Below are 16322 nucleotides of genomic sequence, written 5' to 3'. Positions count from 1 at the left end.
CGATCGCCGCGGCTGTCTATTAACCCTTTAGATCGCCACTGTCAAAGCTGACAGAGGCGGCTAAAGGGATCTGTGAATGCTCCCTGGTGCCCCCCCTACCGCAGCGCGATCGCGGGCGGGCGATCCACTGTGGAGGTAGCCGGAGGGCTTACCTCTGCTTCCTGCTGTCCTGTGGCTCTGTCATTGATAAAGCCTGGCTGGACCAGGCTCTATCAATGGATCGCAGATCAATGGAGTTCAATAGAACTCTATTCATCTGTCTGAGGAATATAATGATTCCTCCTAAAAGTCTAATAAAGTGTATAAAAAATAAATAAATAAAAAGTTTTAATAAAAGTGTAAAAGACATTGTTTTTGAGACAGAATCGCGATATATCGTATCGTCATACGTGTATCGCGATACATATCGTATCGCCAAATTCTTGCCGATTCACACCCCTAGTAAAACATTACAAAAACGTTATAAATTGGGTATCGCTGCAATCACCCTGACCCACAGAATAAAGAAAACAGGTCAGTTTTACAAGACTACAAATGGCTGAAACCCCTAACCTCTGTTTGATCCGGTTTCATAACCATTTGCAAAGCTGTTCGTCACCATTCTCATGTCCTTATTGTAAAAACCTATTAGTATTCTGTTCTGACTTTGTTTCAATAAAAATGACTGACAGCAAAAATCTGTATTCTTTGTGGCGTTTTTCTTTTTCTTTACCAGAATGTGTTCTATTTCCTTTTATTTCAGCATTTTTTGACTACAAAGATGAGCCGGGATTTCCAAAACCACCATCATACAATGTGGCTACATCACTCCCTAGTTATGATGAAGCAGAGAGGACTAAGGTAGAAGCCACGATACCGCTGGTTCCCGGAAGAGTAAGTCTTCTTGTCTGTTCTTTGTCTTTTCCCTTAGTTCCTGCAGGTTTGAATACAATGAATAATTTTTCTCTATATAATTATTATTGGGTATTTACAGCATTAATATTATAGAAGAACAGCTGCACAGTGTTCTGTAGTGGAGCACTGTTTCTTTTGTTTGTTTCTTTAACCATAAAGATACAGTGTAAATATGTCTTGGACAATGTATTCTTAATGGTGGTAGCACTACAAATCCCAGCAAGCTCCCCCTTTTGACAGAAAAATTTAAAAATAACCTGGATGTTTACAAAACGCCAGTAACAACAAAAGGGAGCCTATCTATAAGCTTAGGGTCCTATCGCATCTGAAGGATTAACAAAGAAAAAACTAGGTCCATCCATAGAAGGTAAAAAAAAATAGTAGCTGCACTCACCATTGGGAACTTCAATACCTGTTTTTATTGATCCATAGTTCACAGGATAAAGATGTGAGCAACGGCTGTTTTGCGCATATGTTAACACCTCTTGTGGCTCATTAATCCTTCCTCCTTAGATACAACTTTATTCATAATATACAAACAAACAATATAACTAATAAAAAGGGAATAAATAAATATACTTTATGTGATCATCACCTGCTAACAATATTTTAACACATTGGAGTCCCACAAGCTTTATTCCATTAAAATCTTTAGGATACACATTATTCATAAGTTCTATTAGTTTAGAGCTCTGTTTCCCACCAGTGTGACTTCAGCTGTTGCAAAACTTTTGTAGTTGTAGTTTTGCAGCAGCTGGTGGCACACTGGTTGGCAAACACTGGTTTAGAGAGATCACAAGCGCTCACTGAATGTCTTGCACATGGGTATTATTGTTTTCCCATTGTAACAAAACCCAAGAGATGACCTAGATCACATAGGTATTCCTACAAGTAATGAAGTTTTTAATCACTGTCTCTGTGTCTTTTAGTCTTGTATTACGTGCACAGTGAATTGCAATGGCATTAAACATTTCCTCTCTGTACCGTTTTTTCCCCCCGGCAGTTCACACTTTGCGTTTTTGGTCTAAGCTGACCAAGAATCAACTCGCCCCAATGGGTTCTTACATCTTCGGAATGAATATATAGTGCGCCACTTTCTCTTAGGAACCAGTTTTATCCACTAAAGTTGCACTAATCCCCAAAGAAGAGACAAACTGTGTTTCCTTTTTTCTCATTGTTCTTACTTACACCTTACCACGTGTTAAACTACTAGCATTTTGAATAGCTATTTTTTTTTAATGTACCCCATAACTGGAGTCTTGTTTAAAATTCCAATGCCTGCCTCATCATTGTCGCAAACATTGGCTACAGGGTGCAAATTTTGAAAAAAAATGTACTAATTGGTAAATAAAAAAATAAGAAAATAGTCTGCTTTAAACTATTAGGGTGCATTCAAACCACGATTTTGAAATACGGCAGCTGGATCCAGCGGGAGAATTTAAAAATGCTTCCAGCTATATCCCCGCCGGACCCTCGCCACAACTCATTCATGTCAGTGTGCCCAACTGAGTAAGAGGGTGCCTCCGTTTTTAACCGTATCAGTTTTTGATGCCGTACTAAAACCGCATCAGACCACGCTTTTCAGTCCGGCAACATATACTGATCCAGTTCAAAAGCGAGCTGACTGGAGTCACAATCTGAAATAGGGTGCAAGGCAGGTCCAGCGGGAATATGGCAGCAGTGGTTTTTAAATTCTCCTGCTGGATCCGACAGGGGGGAATATGCACCCTTAGGCTAGGCTCACACTACGGAATTTCCGCCTGCAATGCCAATTTGAAATTGCAGGCAGAAATTCCGCTTGCTAAAATATATAGTGTAGTGAATGGGTTTCCGTTCACAATTTCACACTTCGGAATTTGTGAACGGAAACGGAAAAAAACTGCACTTTCCGCATGGTCCTAGCGCTGACTGATTCAGTCAGCGCTGGCAGGACTCTGAATCTATGGGCAGAAACTTTCTGGTCAGAGATTCTGCAGTGTGAACCTAGTCTTACTTTTTTGGGGGAAAAAACTCAAAAATAACGCCCTTTTCACACTATAAAATGAATCCGTTTTAAAAATCTGTTCAATGTTCTGTTAAAAAAAAACTTAAAATCGTCCGTTAGAGGGCCGTTACAAAATCACATTGTAGTCTATGGGATTTTTACATTATCCGTTTTAACCCGTTATAGCCCGTTATTAATAACAGACGTATTTTGTGACGAGAGAAATAGTGCATGCACTATTTCTTCCGTTCTTTTTCCCATCACAAAATAACGTCCGTTATTAATAACGTGCAATGATGGGTTAAAACGGATAATGTAAAAATCCCATAGACTATAATGGGATTTTGTAACGGCCGTATAACGGCCGATTTTAAGGATTTTTATAATGGGACATTGAACGGATCTTTTAAACTGATGAATTTTATAGTGTGAAAGGGGCCTAAGCTGCTATTGAACCCCAGTGTAGAGCATTTCTGTTCTGAATATCGGACACTTCTGTAATAATTTTGTGTATATCTATATAACGCACCTACTTGAAAGGCCAGCAGTAAGTAGTACAGCCTCTGAAGCCTCCATTGCATGTTGAACATTTGTCGCCCTCTTTTTTTCCTTAATGTCTTATATGCACGCTCAGCTCAGAGAAAGATTGGATACTCTTGATGATTTCTTTCCTGTATCTCTGGAGGTATGGCGAGTGCTTCTGTCTGTACCTAGAACCTTTTTCTTTGGCTTTTTGCCCCCTTTATTCCTTACTGCTTTATGTTTAGCTGTAGATATTTCAGAGGCCTTTAGACTTCAGATGTGGTGGTTTAATAACCCTTAGTAGGGCACAATATTTCATTTATTGGTAATGGTGATATCAATATCTATTTATTTTTCATGTGACAAATTAAGTGACATACATAGAACTCAATAGAGATCTTGTACAGTTACCAGCAAGCAGAAATCCTCTATATCAGTGTTTCCCTTCAGCTGTTGTAAAACTACAACTCCAAGCATGCCTGGACAGCCAAAGGCTGTCCGTGCATGCTAGGTGTTGTAGTTTTACAACAGCTGGAGGCACACTGGTTGGGAAACACTGCTGTATGTAGTCCTCATCAATATGGCTGTAAAAAAGACTTGAAGAAGGTTTAGAAATATAAAATAGCCTTACTTAGCTTGATAAATATGAATCGATAGGAGTAATATATCGAAGGTCCGTAATAGAGATGAGCGAACTTACAATAAATTCGATTCGTCACGAACTTCTCGGCTCGTTGATGACTTTTCCTACATAAATGAGTTCAGCTTTCAGGTGCTCCGGAGGGCTGGAAAAGGTGGATACAGTCCTAGGAGACTCTTTCCTAGGACTATATCCACCTTTTCCAGCCCCACCGGAGCACCTGAAGGCTGAACTAATTTACGCAGGATAAATCAGCAACTGCCGAGCCGAGAAGTTCGTGACGAATCGAATTTACTGTAAGTTCGCTCATCTCCAGTCAGTAACATGGAAAACAATGATGTTTTAGCAGTAACAGTAGGGTCTAGAAGACGGTCTTGCCTCCGGTATAAGGGAGTAAATCCCCTGAAGCTGCTGTTCTAATGGCTTGTGGTATCAGAACAGCCGCTGTGGAGTACTGGGGCAGGTGAGTATAGGTTCTGTTTTATTTTATTAGTACTCTCACGCTATTTTAAATCATTTTGTATGTGCAGAAAATTCCTTTTAATGGTAGCATCACTGGTGCCTTATTTTGCTGTATATTTGTTGCTGTGTATTTTTCTACTCAATGGGAAGCAAAATAAGCACCTCGTTTTGCTACTTATTGACTTTAATGGGCTGAAAAATACAAAGCAAAACACAACACCTGTGACCCTACCCATATTTGATGCGCAGGATCTGAAGCTGCAGAGTTCAATGTAAACTGAAGACAGCGTCAAATCTGCAACTTCAAATCCTGTGCATAAGATATGCGTAGTATGCTGTACGTGTAAATATACTTTAAGGGCTCGTTCACACGCTGCGGATCCGCTGACAATGGACCCTTACAATGTGACTCGGATGTGCCTGCTCAGAGCTGCAATCCGGCGCTACGAGCAGACACACTGGCATGTGCGAGTTGCAGCGCACATGCAGAGTATACTCGCGCACATCGTGGCTGCTCTCGGCCTAGCTCAGAAAGCAGGGGGAGCGGCCGCAAAATGTGTGAGTATACCGCTCATGCGCATCGCACATCGCAGCAGTGTGTCTGGTTGTAGCGGTGAATTGCCACTCCAAGCAGGCACATCTGGAGGCACACCTTAGGGGTCCATCGTCGGCAGATCTGCAGCGTAAAATATGCTGTGGATCCGCCCGTGTGAACGAGCCCTAAGAAAGATAAATATGTCTTACATGCCTAGCAAGTTGACTTCAGACAACATCATTGATCAGGTGACTGAAGAGGCTATATACGGTGCTGACTAGTCATACAATTTTTTATGGTTTACCGGTTTCACAACTAAATTGGGCTGGTCTGCCCATACAGTTGTGCCATGCACAGCTGCTACCGAGTGTGTGGAGCTTTTCTTGTAAACAATGAAGGGGACATGGTGCTTGTAAGTGTGCTGTGGACACTTCAGTCAGCTAATTTATGGGGTTTCAGAAGTTGCACCCCAAATGTACCTATCAATAGCCTATTGTAAGGATGGGCCAGCAATATCAAAGTTCTAAAAAAAAAATATATATTTTTTTTTTCGTATTTATCTCTCATTAGTCAGAAGTCGGGTTTTATTTGATTACCATTGTACTGTAATAAGTGACTTTTTATATGTGGCAGGATGACGATTTTGTGGCGAGGGATGATTTTGATGATGCAGACCAGCTCAGGATAGGAAACGATGGAATTTTTATGCTCACGTTTTTTAGTAAGTATATTGATGTGTCACATACCACTTCCTTGCATATGTCTTTACTTTGAAGTGTACCTATACTTTCATTTAAAGGGGTACTCTGGTGCTAAACATCTTATCTCCTATCCGAAGGATAGCAGACAAGAGGTCTGATCCCGGAACATGGAAGCGTGATGTCACGCCTCCCCCATTCATGTCTATGGGAGGGGGCATGATGGCTAGTACGTAGCTGTGCACGGGTGACTGAAGTACCCTTTTCACTTTTGCCCAAAATGCTTAATTGGCCGCTGTCATTTGGAAAAACTTTTGACATGTCCTAGCAACAGTCCGTTGTGCTTTGACCCGTTTTGATGCCGTTCAACGCAAAAACAAATTAATCAAAACCTGTGCAGAGGAAAAGCTGACCAGTTGGCCATAGCAACAATTCACATCACTTTTTCATTTTTAAAAAGACCTCTGAAAAATAAAAGTAGCAATGTGATTGGTTGCGATGGGCAACTGGCCAACTTTTTCTCAGCACAGGTCTAGATGAATCTCCCCCCATGTCTCATAATGACAAAGTGAAGACAGAAAATTAGAAATGTTTGCTAAGGAAAAACTAAAATCTTGCCTGACATAAGTATTCAGACCCTTTGAATTGAACTAATTTATGATACAAGACTATGGTGTTTTCTGTATACAAAAACAAAAAAAATCCTTTTTTTTTTTTTTTTTCAAATCCTGGACAACCCCCTTTAAGCATAGAACGTAAAGATGATTTTTAATAATAATAAAAAAAAAGATAGTAGTGAAGGTAATGCATAGTTTATCTTTAAATCTAATGTAACAAGTGTATATTTCCCTTTCACAGTGGCATTCCTGTTTAACTGGATTGGTTTCTTCCTCTCATTCTGCCTGACTACTTCAGCAGCTGGAAGATATGGGGCCATTTCTGGATTTGGACTCTCCTTGATTAAATGGATCTTAATTGTCCGAGTAAGTCTTATCGAGTAGTATTTCCTGATCTTATCGAATGGTCTAGAGGAGTCATACGAGATGAGGCACAACATTAGTATGTATAACCTACTGTACGGAGAATACTCGTATCTACTCTTCAGTCATGTGGAGTTTAATGATGAGAGTCCTGGTGACACATCCAAAGGACAGTAAAATTACTCTTGTGAAGCATTCAGCTGGTGACTGCTCATAGGTGGAGTCCGGGTATTTAACCCCTTAAGGACGCAGCCCTTTTTTACCTTAAGGACTGAGCCCCTTTTCACAATTCTGACCACCGTCACTTTACGCATTAATAACTCTAAAACACTTTTACCGAATATTCTGATTCTGAGAGAGTTTTTTCGTGACATATTCTACTTTATTTTGGTGGTAAATTTTCGTCGTTACTTGCATCCTTTTTTGGTGAAAAATCCCAAACTTTCATGAAAATTTTGCATATTTCTAACTTTGAAGCTCTCTGCTTGAAAGGAAAATGTATATTCCAAATAAATTTTATTTTTATTCACAAATACAATATGTCTACTTTATGTTGGCATCATAAAATGGACATATTTGTACTTTTTTGAAAAAATTAGAGGGGTTCAAAGTAGAGCAGCAATTTTCAAAAATGTCATGAAAATTGCTAAATCTGAAGGGACAGATGTTACAGAACTACAACTCCCAGCATGCCTGGGCAGTCTAGGCATGCTGAGAGTTGTAGTTTGGCAACATCTAGAGGGCTACCATTTGGGCACCACTGTAACAGTGGTCTCCAAACTGTGACCCTCCAGATGTTGCAAAACTACAACTCCCAGCATGCCCAGACAGCCTTTGCAGTTTGGCACCCACTAGGAAGGGCAGCTGTAAATATCGCTTACTGACCCCTTCCTCCCCCCCCCCCCCCCCAACATCGCTTCCCTACCTGCACCGTGATCTCCGCTGATGATCGCTGGGCCCCATCGCATCTTCTCCCCCGTTCTGCCCGACATCCAGAGGTGGGCAGAAGTGGGGGGTTGCCATGGCAACCCACTGTCCTGCGCTGCCATTGGTCAGAATTCAGTTCTGACCAATGGCAGGGGATAGGAGGAGATCGCAGCACTGCGACCTCGCTCCTATCCCTTAGGATGATCGAGGCTGTCACTGACAACTCCGATCATCCCTATCTTCCGGGTGATCGGGTCACCAGAGACCCGATCAGCCCGGAATAGCAGAAAATCGCATGTCTGAATTGACATGCGATTTTCTGCGATCGCCAACATGGGGGGGGGGGGGTCTCAGGACCCCCCTCGGCCATGTGCCAGGATGCCTGCCGAATGATTTCAGCAGGCATCCCGGTCCGGTCCCCAACCGGCTAGCGGCGGGGACTGGAATTCCCACGGGCGTATGCATACGCCCTGCGTCCTTAAGGACTCGGGCGTATGCCTGCGCCCCACATCCTGAAGAGGTTAAAATGGCAGATAGAATTTAGCTTTATGCAAATGAGGTAAAATGATCAGAAAGTGAGTCTCATTGAGGGCCTTTTACACTTGCCTTTTATTGGCTAAACAGCTGCTTCTGGCTCCGGTGTGGCGTCATTGCTATGCACTGCGAGGCGCAATGACGAGTGACGCGACGTCACTAGTCATTGCATAGCGCAGCGCATAGCAACGACACATAGACGCCACACCGGAGCCAGAGGTACCGCGGACCGGAGCCAGAAGCAGCGCGGACCTGACCCCGGCAACAGGTAATCATAAAACCAGGGATGGGGGGGCAGCGGTGCCGATAGCCAGGGGGAGAGAAGCGGCAGCAGGGCTCTAGACCCCAGGAAAGGCAGGGGGAGAGAAGTGGGCAGTGACGGCCTCTCTCCCCCTGCCTTTCCTGGGGGTGTATCGGGGTATACACATGCACACACAAGCACCCCCATTTTACCAAAAACTTTTTTTTACCCAAATATCCTTGGTAAAAGGAGGGTGCGTGTTATAGGCCGGTGCGTGGTATACCTCGATAAATACGGTATGTGTATGGCCACCTAAAGCTTACGGCACATCATATACATTAGATAATAATTACAAGATGCAGACCAGTCATTGATCACCAGCTTTACAGATAAAAGTTAGAAGTGTATTATTGTATTTTGAACGATTGTCTGTCTTTGGGAAGACCACTCAGTAATTATTATTAACCACACAAAAAATCCTTATTTGTATGTTGCATTTTAGATTTTGTGCCCCATATTTTCCTACTCTCTACTGTGTATATTTTCTCTTTCCTCTGTAATGTTGACTTGGTATGACAGTCAGGTCTGACCTCTGCTGGGCAAGATGTAGATAACAAGACTAGAAAGGCATAGCCTGTGCCATTGTATTTGTCATTAGGAGCAGATTTCCATATATAAGCAAGATCAGCTTTTCTTCATTAAAAAAAAAACTGCTTTTATATTTCTCTAAACAGTTTTCTACCTACTTTCCTGGATATTTTGATGGACAGTACTGGCTCTGGTGGGTGTTCCTGGTATTGGGTAAGTACAAGTCCTGTTGTATTTTTCTTTTTTAGAAAGCAGAATTTTAGTAAGAAGTGAACACGCAGGCCCAGCTGTCCAACTATTTGAATTTCCTTTTATGTCTACATTGAGCTGTCATCATTTGCACCACTACTTTGCTCTTGTTTTAGCCTTTTCCTTTGATAAAATAGTGTAGGTGTTTTCATTCATGTCATGCAGCCAAGTTGAAAGAACATTCTTCACCTGCAAACGCATTGCAAAACCCTGACTTTTCCTGCTAAACTGTGCATCAGTTTTCTAGCGTAAAATAGTCAAATTTTTTTGTGCAAACCTCCATTTTCTGAAGTGTTTCATATGTCAGTTTTCTGGGTAAGCATTGATATTTTACCCTCAAAGTGTTGTGTGCAGAAGTTTTTGGAAATGGATTACAAGAAAAACTTATGAAGAAACCCTTTTCTTTCTGTACCAAAAACTCCACACAACTTTCCAAAAAGGGGCACCACCTCTATCATGTAAAATAAAGGAATCTCTATAACACCTGGAAAGATGGTCAAGATTGCCAGTGCACCATTAAAAAACATAGGTCACATAAAAAAATGTACTCAAAAAATGTATAGGGTGAAATGTAGCACTTTTCCCCCTTAATTGTGGTTTGCCATTTACCTTTTTAGGCACATTCACTTATGTTTGTGAGCCTGTTTTTCCCATTTGGACCTTGCTCTCTAGTTTTGGATTTTCAAGTCAGTGTAGGGATGTGGAGAAAAGGTGGAATTCTTCTGCAACTTTTTAGAAAAATGGAGGGAAAATGATATTATCACAAATAATAAATCCCCTGACATTCAGGTTGTCACGGCTTCCTATGAAGCTGATGAGGCCACATATGGGCCTTTGCACAGGACCCTGATCTGTTATGTTTTTTAATAATGTGCCTCAAAAGAGATTGCAATATATATTCGTGGAATTATTTTTGATGATCCTTGTATTCTTGAGGTGTGCATTTGTCCACACCTACCGTCTTTGGCTTACAAAGCCATTGTAGTCTATATTATTGCTGTCATTTTTCAGGGCAGCTTTCTTAGCCTGGCACACAGTTCCACTAGCATGTGACAAGCTTTCTTGAAGTGGGAAGAAGTAGAAAGGAAAGATCTCTACTAGTACTCTTCTACTCTACTACATCTCTACTAGTGATCTAGTAATAAGATGCTTCAGTCTATGATTCATTGATCACTCTAATATTATTATATGGGATAAAATAGCTGAGGACCCTTAAACAATACATATCTCTTCACAGTGTTTGTTTGGTAGATCATTTATGCTGCACAGAATGTCATATCATATACATCCAATATTTTTTCCAGGATTCCTCTTGTTTCTTAGAGGCTTCATTAATTATGCAAAAGTTCGGAAGATGCCAGAAAACTTTTCCACTCTTCCCAGGACCAGGGTTCTCTTTATTTATTAAAGGTAAGATATCAAAATGGTATTGGGCTGGCTATACTTGTGGTTCTTAGAATGAAATGAGATATGGATAAACTGCTGGTCAAGAGGGTCCGATGTTTGTTTATATTAGACACCAAAAATAAGCAAGAAATGTGGGAGGTGTGATCTTGATCCTGTAATGTATGTTGGTGCCAGCCGGCATGGTTTTTATAACTCTTATGCCAGTGAACACTTGGGAATTTCAATAGTCTGTAGAATTGGCAGAGAAGAGAACGGAGAACAAAAACCTCCTGAGCACCTGGTAAACTTTGGTGTCCATCCAGCCTAATTGTGGAATGATCTGGTATCTTAATACCAGTTGGGTAGTATTGATACCGATCTACTGAAGCTAAAGATGTTTCTGTAAACGTGGCAATGCATTCAGTGTGCTCCAGTGCTCAAAATGTTCACCTGCTTTCCTGGTGCCATTCGAAAGGGCAAATCTCTGGGACAGCGCCCTGTTATAGAACACTGTGGCAACAGGGTTAGGATATAAAGCCCTACTAGCAGACAGGATAGGGCCAGATAACCGATTACTCTTTGAACTATGACTATGTTCTACTATTGTTATCATTGTCTACCTTGTGATGACAAAATATAAAAATACTTCAATGAAAAAATATTGAATAAAAAGGTTTACCTGATCTCAAAACTACAACTTCCAGCATGCTCTGGCAGCCATCATATCAAAAACGTTCCCTGTGTGTATCTGCTGTAACTGCAATAAGTTTTTATATTTCCAACTCAAAATATGTCTCCCCTGGTTTAACTGAAATGTAAGATTTAAAGGGGTACTCCGGGGAACTAAAGCCCATCCTTTCCCTCTCACCAACCTATGTATTGTCTAAATATCATTCATTAGCTATATAGAGCAGTTTCCCTCTTTCAGCTGTCACTTCACAGCCACACCTTCCTTCCCCCCCTTCCCTCCCTGTGTAAGGATTTTGCCAGCAGAGAAGTTTCCTCAGCAGAGTGCTGTTCTCTTCCTTTTGTAGATCTTATCACTGACTGCTGCCATTCAGAGATTCATGATTTATTGCTGGGGGTGGGAGGATGTACAGTGTGTTACAACAACACAGCATGCACACAGATAGCAAAAGCAATAGGCTGGCAGCCATTACACAGAACTGCACTGAGTGCTGGGAGTTGTAGTCTGTGCTGCAAGCAAGAAAAAAAGAATATTCAGGAGACAACAGCGGCCACAGGAGCTGGTAAAATCACATGGATAACTACAGGGGACACAGAACAGGTATTGTGGTGGCTTTGGGGCATTTTTATTTTTCTTAACCTCCCTGGAGCGGCCCTTTAATGTTTAGAAATAGATTTTTGTTGGGAACTCCTTCACTTTCTTCCGATATACACTATATGGCACATGTATGTGGGCACCGGACTATCACATCGATATGAACTTGCCAGACATCCAATCTCAAAACCATAGAATTAGATCCCTTTTTTGGCTAGAACTGTTCCCACTTTTCCGGGACATCTCCCTACAAGATTGTGGATTGAAATTTGTGCTCATATAGCCAATAAAGCATTTGTGAGGTCAGATACTGATGTTGGGCATAAAGATCTGGCTTGCAAATAGTGTTCAAATTCATCTCTGAAGTGTTCAGTGGGGCTAAGGGTAATAGCTTTGTACAGGCCAGTCTTGTTTTCCCACACCATAGTCAGATCTGCTGGTGTATTGCAGTTTTCTGTTCATACATCAGTCTATGGATCATGGCATACATTGCAATCTAAATAAACTGCGAACCACTATAAGGTTGTGGTTCATTTAGAACAGTGTGATGAATGCAGGTGATAAGAAGTACAGATTCCACATGAAAACGGGTGTAAAACGTTTAACTGTAATTTATGGTCCCATCGCATATTATCAAAAATATTTGGGAAAGTCCAAATCTACCTGGTTAGGTACCACTGTCAGCATGTTGGGGAGTCCATTTAAATGGTACCTTTCAGCAAATAAACTTTTGATATATTATAGATTAATGTCCAATAGCATGTTATTAAAAAAATATGCTTCTTTCTATTTAATTTTCCACTTTGAAAAAATTACCACTAGGGGTCTCCCTACCAGTCCTTTTTTTTTTTAATAGATTTCAGACTCATGCTGGAGTCATAAATCTCAGACTGCAGCCGGGACACAGACAAACTCCCTGGCAGGGAGCAGTGCTGAGTTTGTCTGTGTCCTTGCTGCAGTCTGAGATTTAGGACTCCAGCATGAGTCTGAAATCTATAAAAAAAAAAAGGACTGGTAGGGAGACCCCTAGTGGTAATTTTTTCAAAGTGGAAAATTAAATAGAAAGAAGCATATTTTTTAATAACATGCTATTGGAAAGTTATTCTGCATACATTAATCTATAATATATCAAAAGTTTTTTTGATGAAAGGTACCCTTTAAAACTTCATTTATTTATTTTATCTTCTCAAGTGCGGCAGGTCTGTTAGGGTGAATTCAAATGCTGCAGAAATTTCTGCAGCTGTTCCATTCATCTGGGATATTTCTATTTAAGTGAATGGAACTGATTTGCAGTTGCAGAAATTTCTGGAGTAAATCTGCCATATGTGAAAATGCACTTATATGATGCTTTGTATTAAACACAATCTCCTACCCAGCACCCAGGCAATCCCAATGAATCGGTGTCCGACACGCTTCTTCCATGCATCTCTATAGAAGAGCTTTAGATACAGCAGATATCAGAATCAGAAATTGGACAAATTGGAAGAATTGGGCAGAAATTGGGCAAAATACATAACCTCCTACATTGTGGGAGGGAAGATACTCTGAGATCTCGTTGGCTATGAACAATTACACTCCTAAACTACCCTAATTCCATTGTTTTCAGTGGGATTCTTCTGTACCATTCACACTACAGAATTTTTGTGGCGGACACTCCTCCACAGAAATTCCGGATCCCAGGCCATGTTCATTCTATTAGCAGAATCCGTTCTGAAATACCGTACATCGCCTTCTATTGAGACAGCGTATTTCTGAGCGGTCCTAGCGCCAGCTCGTTTTACCAGCGCCTGTTACAGATGTAATCTTTGTCTGAAATATCTTCGAGTCCAGATTCCGTAGTGTGAATGAACCCTAAAAAATTTCTACAAATCTGGTGTCCCTGGCAAACCTCTGACACTTTTATCTTTATGAGTTATTACTAATCTAGTCAAAAGTATTTGCCTAGATAACTCTTCTGTCTCTTCCCCCATCTGTGCCTTACCGCATCCCTTTCCCAAGTTGGGTTATGGTTTTATGGTTCCAGGCCTCCAGATTTCCATAACATAGCTGGCCCTTTTTATTTGCAGTCTATGACATAGTAAATGCTTTAATTTTAGTATGTTACTTTGTTCCCCCAATGTTCTCTAAATTAGCAAAAGCTATACATTCTACATTGCTGAAAATCTAATACAAGAAGATAGAAAAGAAGGTGGGAACCCCCTTTTTATATTGCACAGTGTATTTCGTCATTTTCCTTTAATCAGTATTTGGCTTTTGTAATTTCTGCATAGAAAACTCCCATCTTATGACGTGTTGGGGTTCTTTGGACTGGGTTGGGAAAACATACAAGGCTATATGTGATTGGGGGTGGGGTTAAATAAAAAAAACAACCTTATACTCACTTGTCCCAATCCTCTGCCGAAAACGTTCTGGGTGCCTAGTTCTCTTAGCTACTTTCAGGTTGTGGAGGACCTGCCATCCATGCAGGAACTGCCCACTCACTGACTGAGGGGGGGACACCTCTGCAGCTAGTAATTGTCCTGTGGGGACAGCACGTCGCCAGAAAAACAGAAAGTAGCCGAGAGGACTGGGCACCCAGAGAGTTGGCTGTAGGGTAGGGACAGGTAAGTATACGTTCTTTTTTATTTTTTTTTTGCTACTGATCTTCATCCTGATGTTCATCAACCTCTACCCCCTTATTCTTGTGTTTAGTTCCTTATTAAAACACTTCCCTTGTTTAACATGTTGACAACATAAAAAGCACAACATGTGCATTAACCTTTTCAGCTTTGTGTTAAAGTAAATGTGAGTTAGCCTGAACATTGTGTGCTCTAATGTTGTCCCCCAATGTTCACCATTACACCAGATGACGCATACAGTGTATTTGCCCTCCATAAGGGAAGTAGACACTGTTACTGGTGTGACTTTCCATATCCGTTTTTCATTGCAGTGTTTTCGTCTCTGCCTTCCTGCCTATACATTCTGACGGACGACAATGGCACCTGCAGGAAGAGACTCGTAGCTTCAAACACCGAAGAGTGAAAAGAAATCTACTTTATAAAGAAATGAAAAAAAAGTCCTGTAAAATAATGAAACAACATCCGTCGGCAAAGTTACTGCCGAAGAGGAAGGAGAAAATAAGCATTTCCTTTTGTTTGTTTCTAGGTGTAAACTTTGACTAGTTCTTGCAGAATTTTGTTGTTATTCTTCTGGAATCATTAGTGGCTACAGTATAAATCATAGCTATTGCTATCAAGTTGTGAAGTACTAATAAAGCCTTATGCAGTGAAACCTCTTTAAGAAGACCACACAAAATTGCATTGAAAAGTGGTCTTCTGTGGGGGTGGTCTTCTCAGAGGAAAAGGCCACTATGCATATATGGTCGACTGACATTCTGTTACACCAAATCTGGTCTGGATAAGGGAGATATCTTCTCAAAGAGGTGTCCTTTTGGAGAGGTTTCATTGTATATTGTTTGTAATACACAGACAACATCCACCTGCACTCCTTCTGCCAGCAGAGGGCAGTCTCGCTTTATCTGGTTTTTCCATATTCTTCATTTGACTGCCGTACAGATGTTTTCGTGTATTGTATTGTATTGTATTGGGGAAAAAAAAAAAAAAAGTATAAAGGCTTTAGACATTGACCTATACTTCTTCATGTACTTCTTACTTTTACAGCACAATCTTAAGATTCTACTAGACTAGCTTTTACAAATAATGGATGTTTTGAATGAATGAACTGCTATTTCTTGTATATGTAGATCTCTATGTGGGTATTCACTTGAAATTGAAACCGGTCATTTGAGTACTATGGACTAAACCATTGTTCATGGGGGAGCAGCCATACAATTTGCTATTTGTCATGTCCGACATTATGTTGAAAGACTTCATTCTTATTGACTATTGAGAGTGGCAGGCTCAATTGTGTAAGGTACAATTTCAATGTGAATGCTGCTAAAGCCAAGAGGCGTTCAGAAATGCTGTGCTAGTCCTGCACGAACCATTGTCAGTTCAAAATTAGTTCTTTAATACATCACCCTGTAGGGGAACTAACATAATAGTTCGGTTATAGACATTATATGAAAAAAAAATAAAAAAATAATTAATGTATATATACAGTCATGGCCGTAAATGTTGGCACCCCTAAAAATTTTCTAGAAAATGAAGTATTTCTCACAGAAAAGGATTGCAGTAACACATGTTTTGCTATACACGTTTTTATTCCCTTTGTTTGTATTGGAACTAAACTGAAAAAGGGAGGAAAAAAAGCAAATTGGACATAATGTCACACCAAACTCCAAAAATGGTCTGGACAAAATTATTGGCACCCTTAACTTAATATTTGGTTGTACACCCTTTGGAAAAAATAACTGAAATCAGTGGCTTCCTATAACCATCAATAAGCTTCTTACACCTCTC

At 40.7% G+C, this 16322-nt stretch overlaps 1 protein-coding gene across 1 annotated transcript in view; it reads left to right on the top strand.

Moving 5' to 3' along the window:
- NDFIP1 (Nedd4 family interacting protein 1) overlaps window positions 1-15553 on the top strand; it is a 44555-nt gene extending 29002 nt beyond the window's left edge. The window contains exons 3-8 of the mRNA XM_056574917.1: window positions 743-873; window positions 5671-5758; window positions 6594-6718; window positions 9152-9218; window positions 10559-10664; window positions 14852-15553. Of these exons, the coding sequence (XP_056430892.1) occupies window positions 743-873; window positions 5671-5758; window positions 6594-6718; window positions 9152-9218; window positions 10559-10662 (515 nt within the window). The 3' untranslated portion in view covers window positions 10663-10664; window positions 14852-15553. The remainder of the gene's footprint in view (window positions 1-742; window positions 874-5670; window positions 5759-6593; window positions 6719-9151; window positions 9219-10558; window positions 10665-14851) is intronic.
- The last annotated feature ends 769 nt before the right edge of the window (window positions 15554-16322 follow it).

Source organism: Hyla sarda, chromosome 4 (assembly GCF_029499605.1).
Source record: "Hyla sarda isolate aHylSar1 chromosome 4, aHylSar1.hap1, whole genome shotgun sequence".
NCBI classification, from domain to species: Eukaryota; Metazoa; Chordata; class Amphibia; order Anura; family Hylidae; genus Hyla; species Hyla sarda.
The sequence above is the reverse complement of the archived record's forward strand: the minus strand, read 5'-3'. Positions and strand labels throughout refer to the sequence as shown.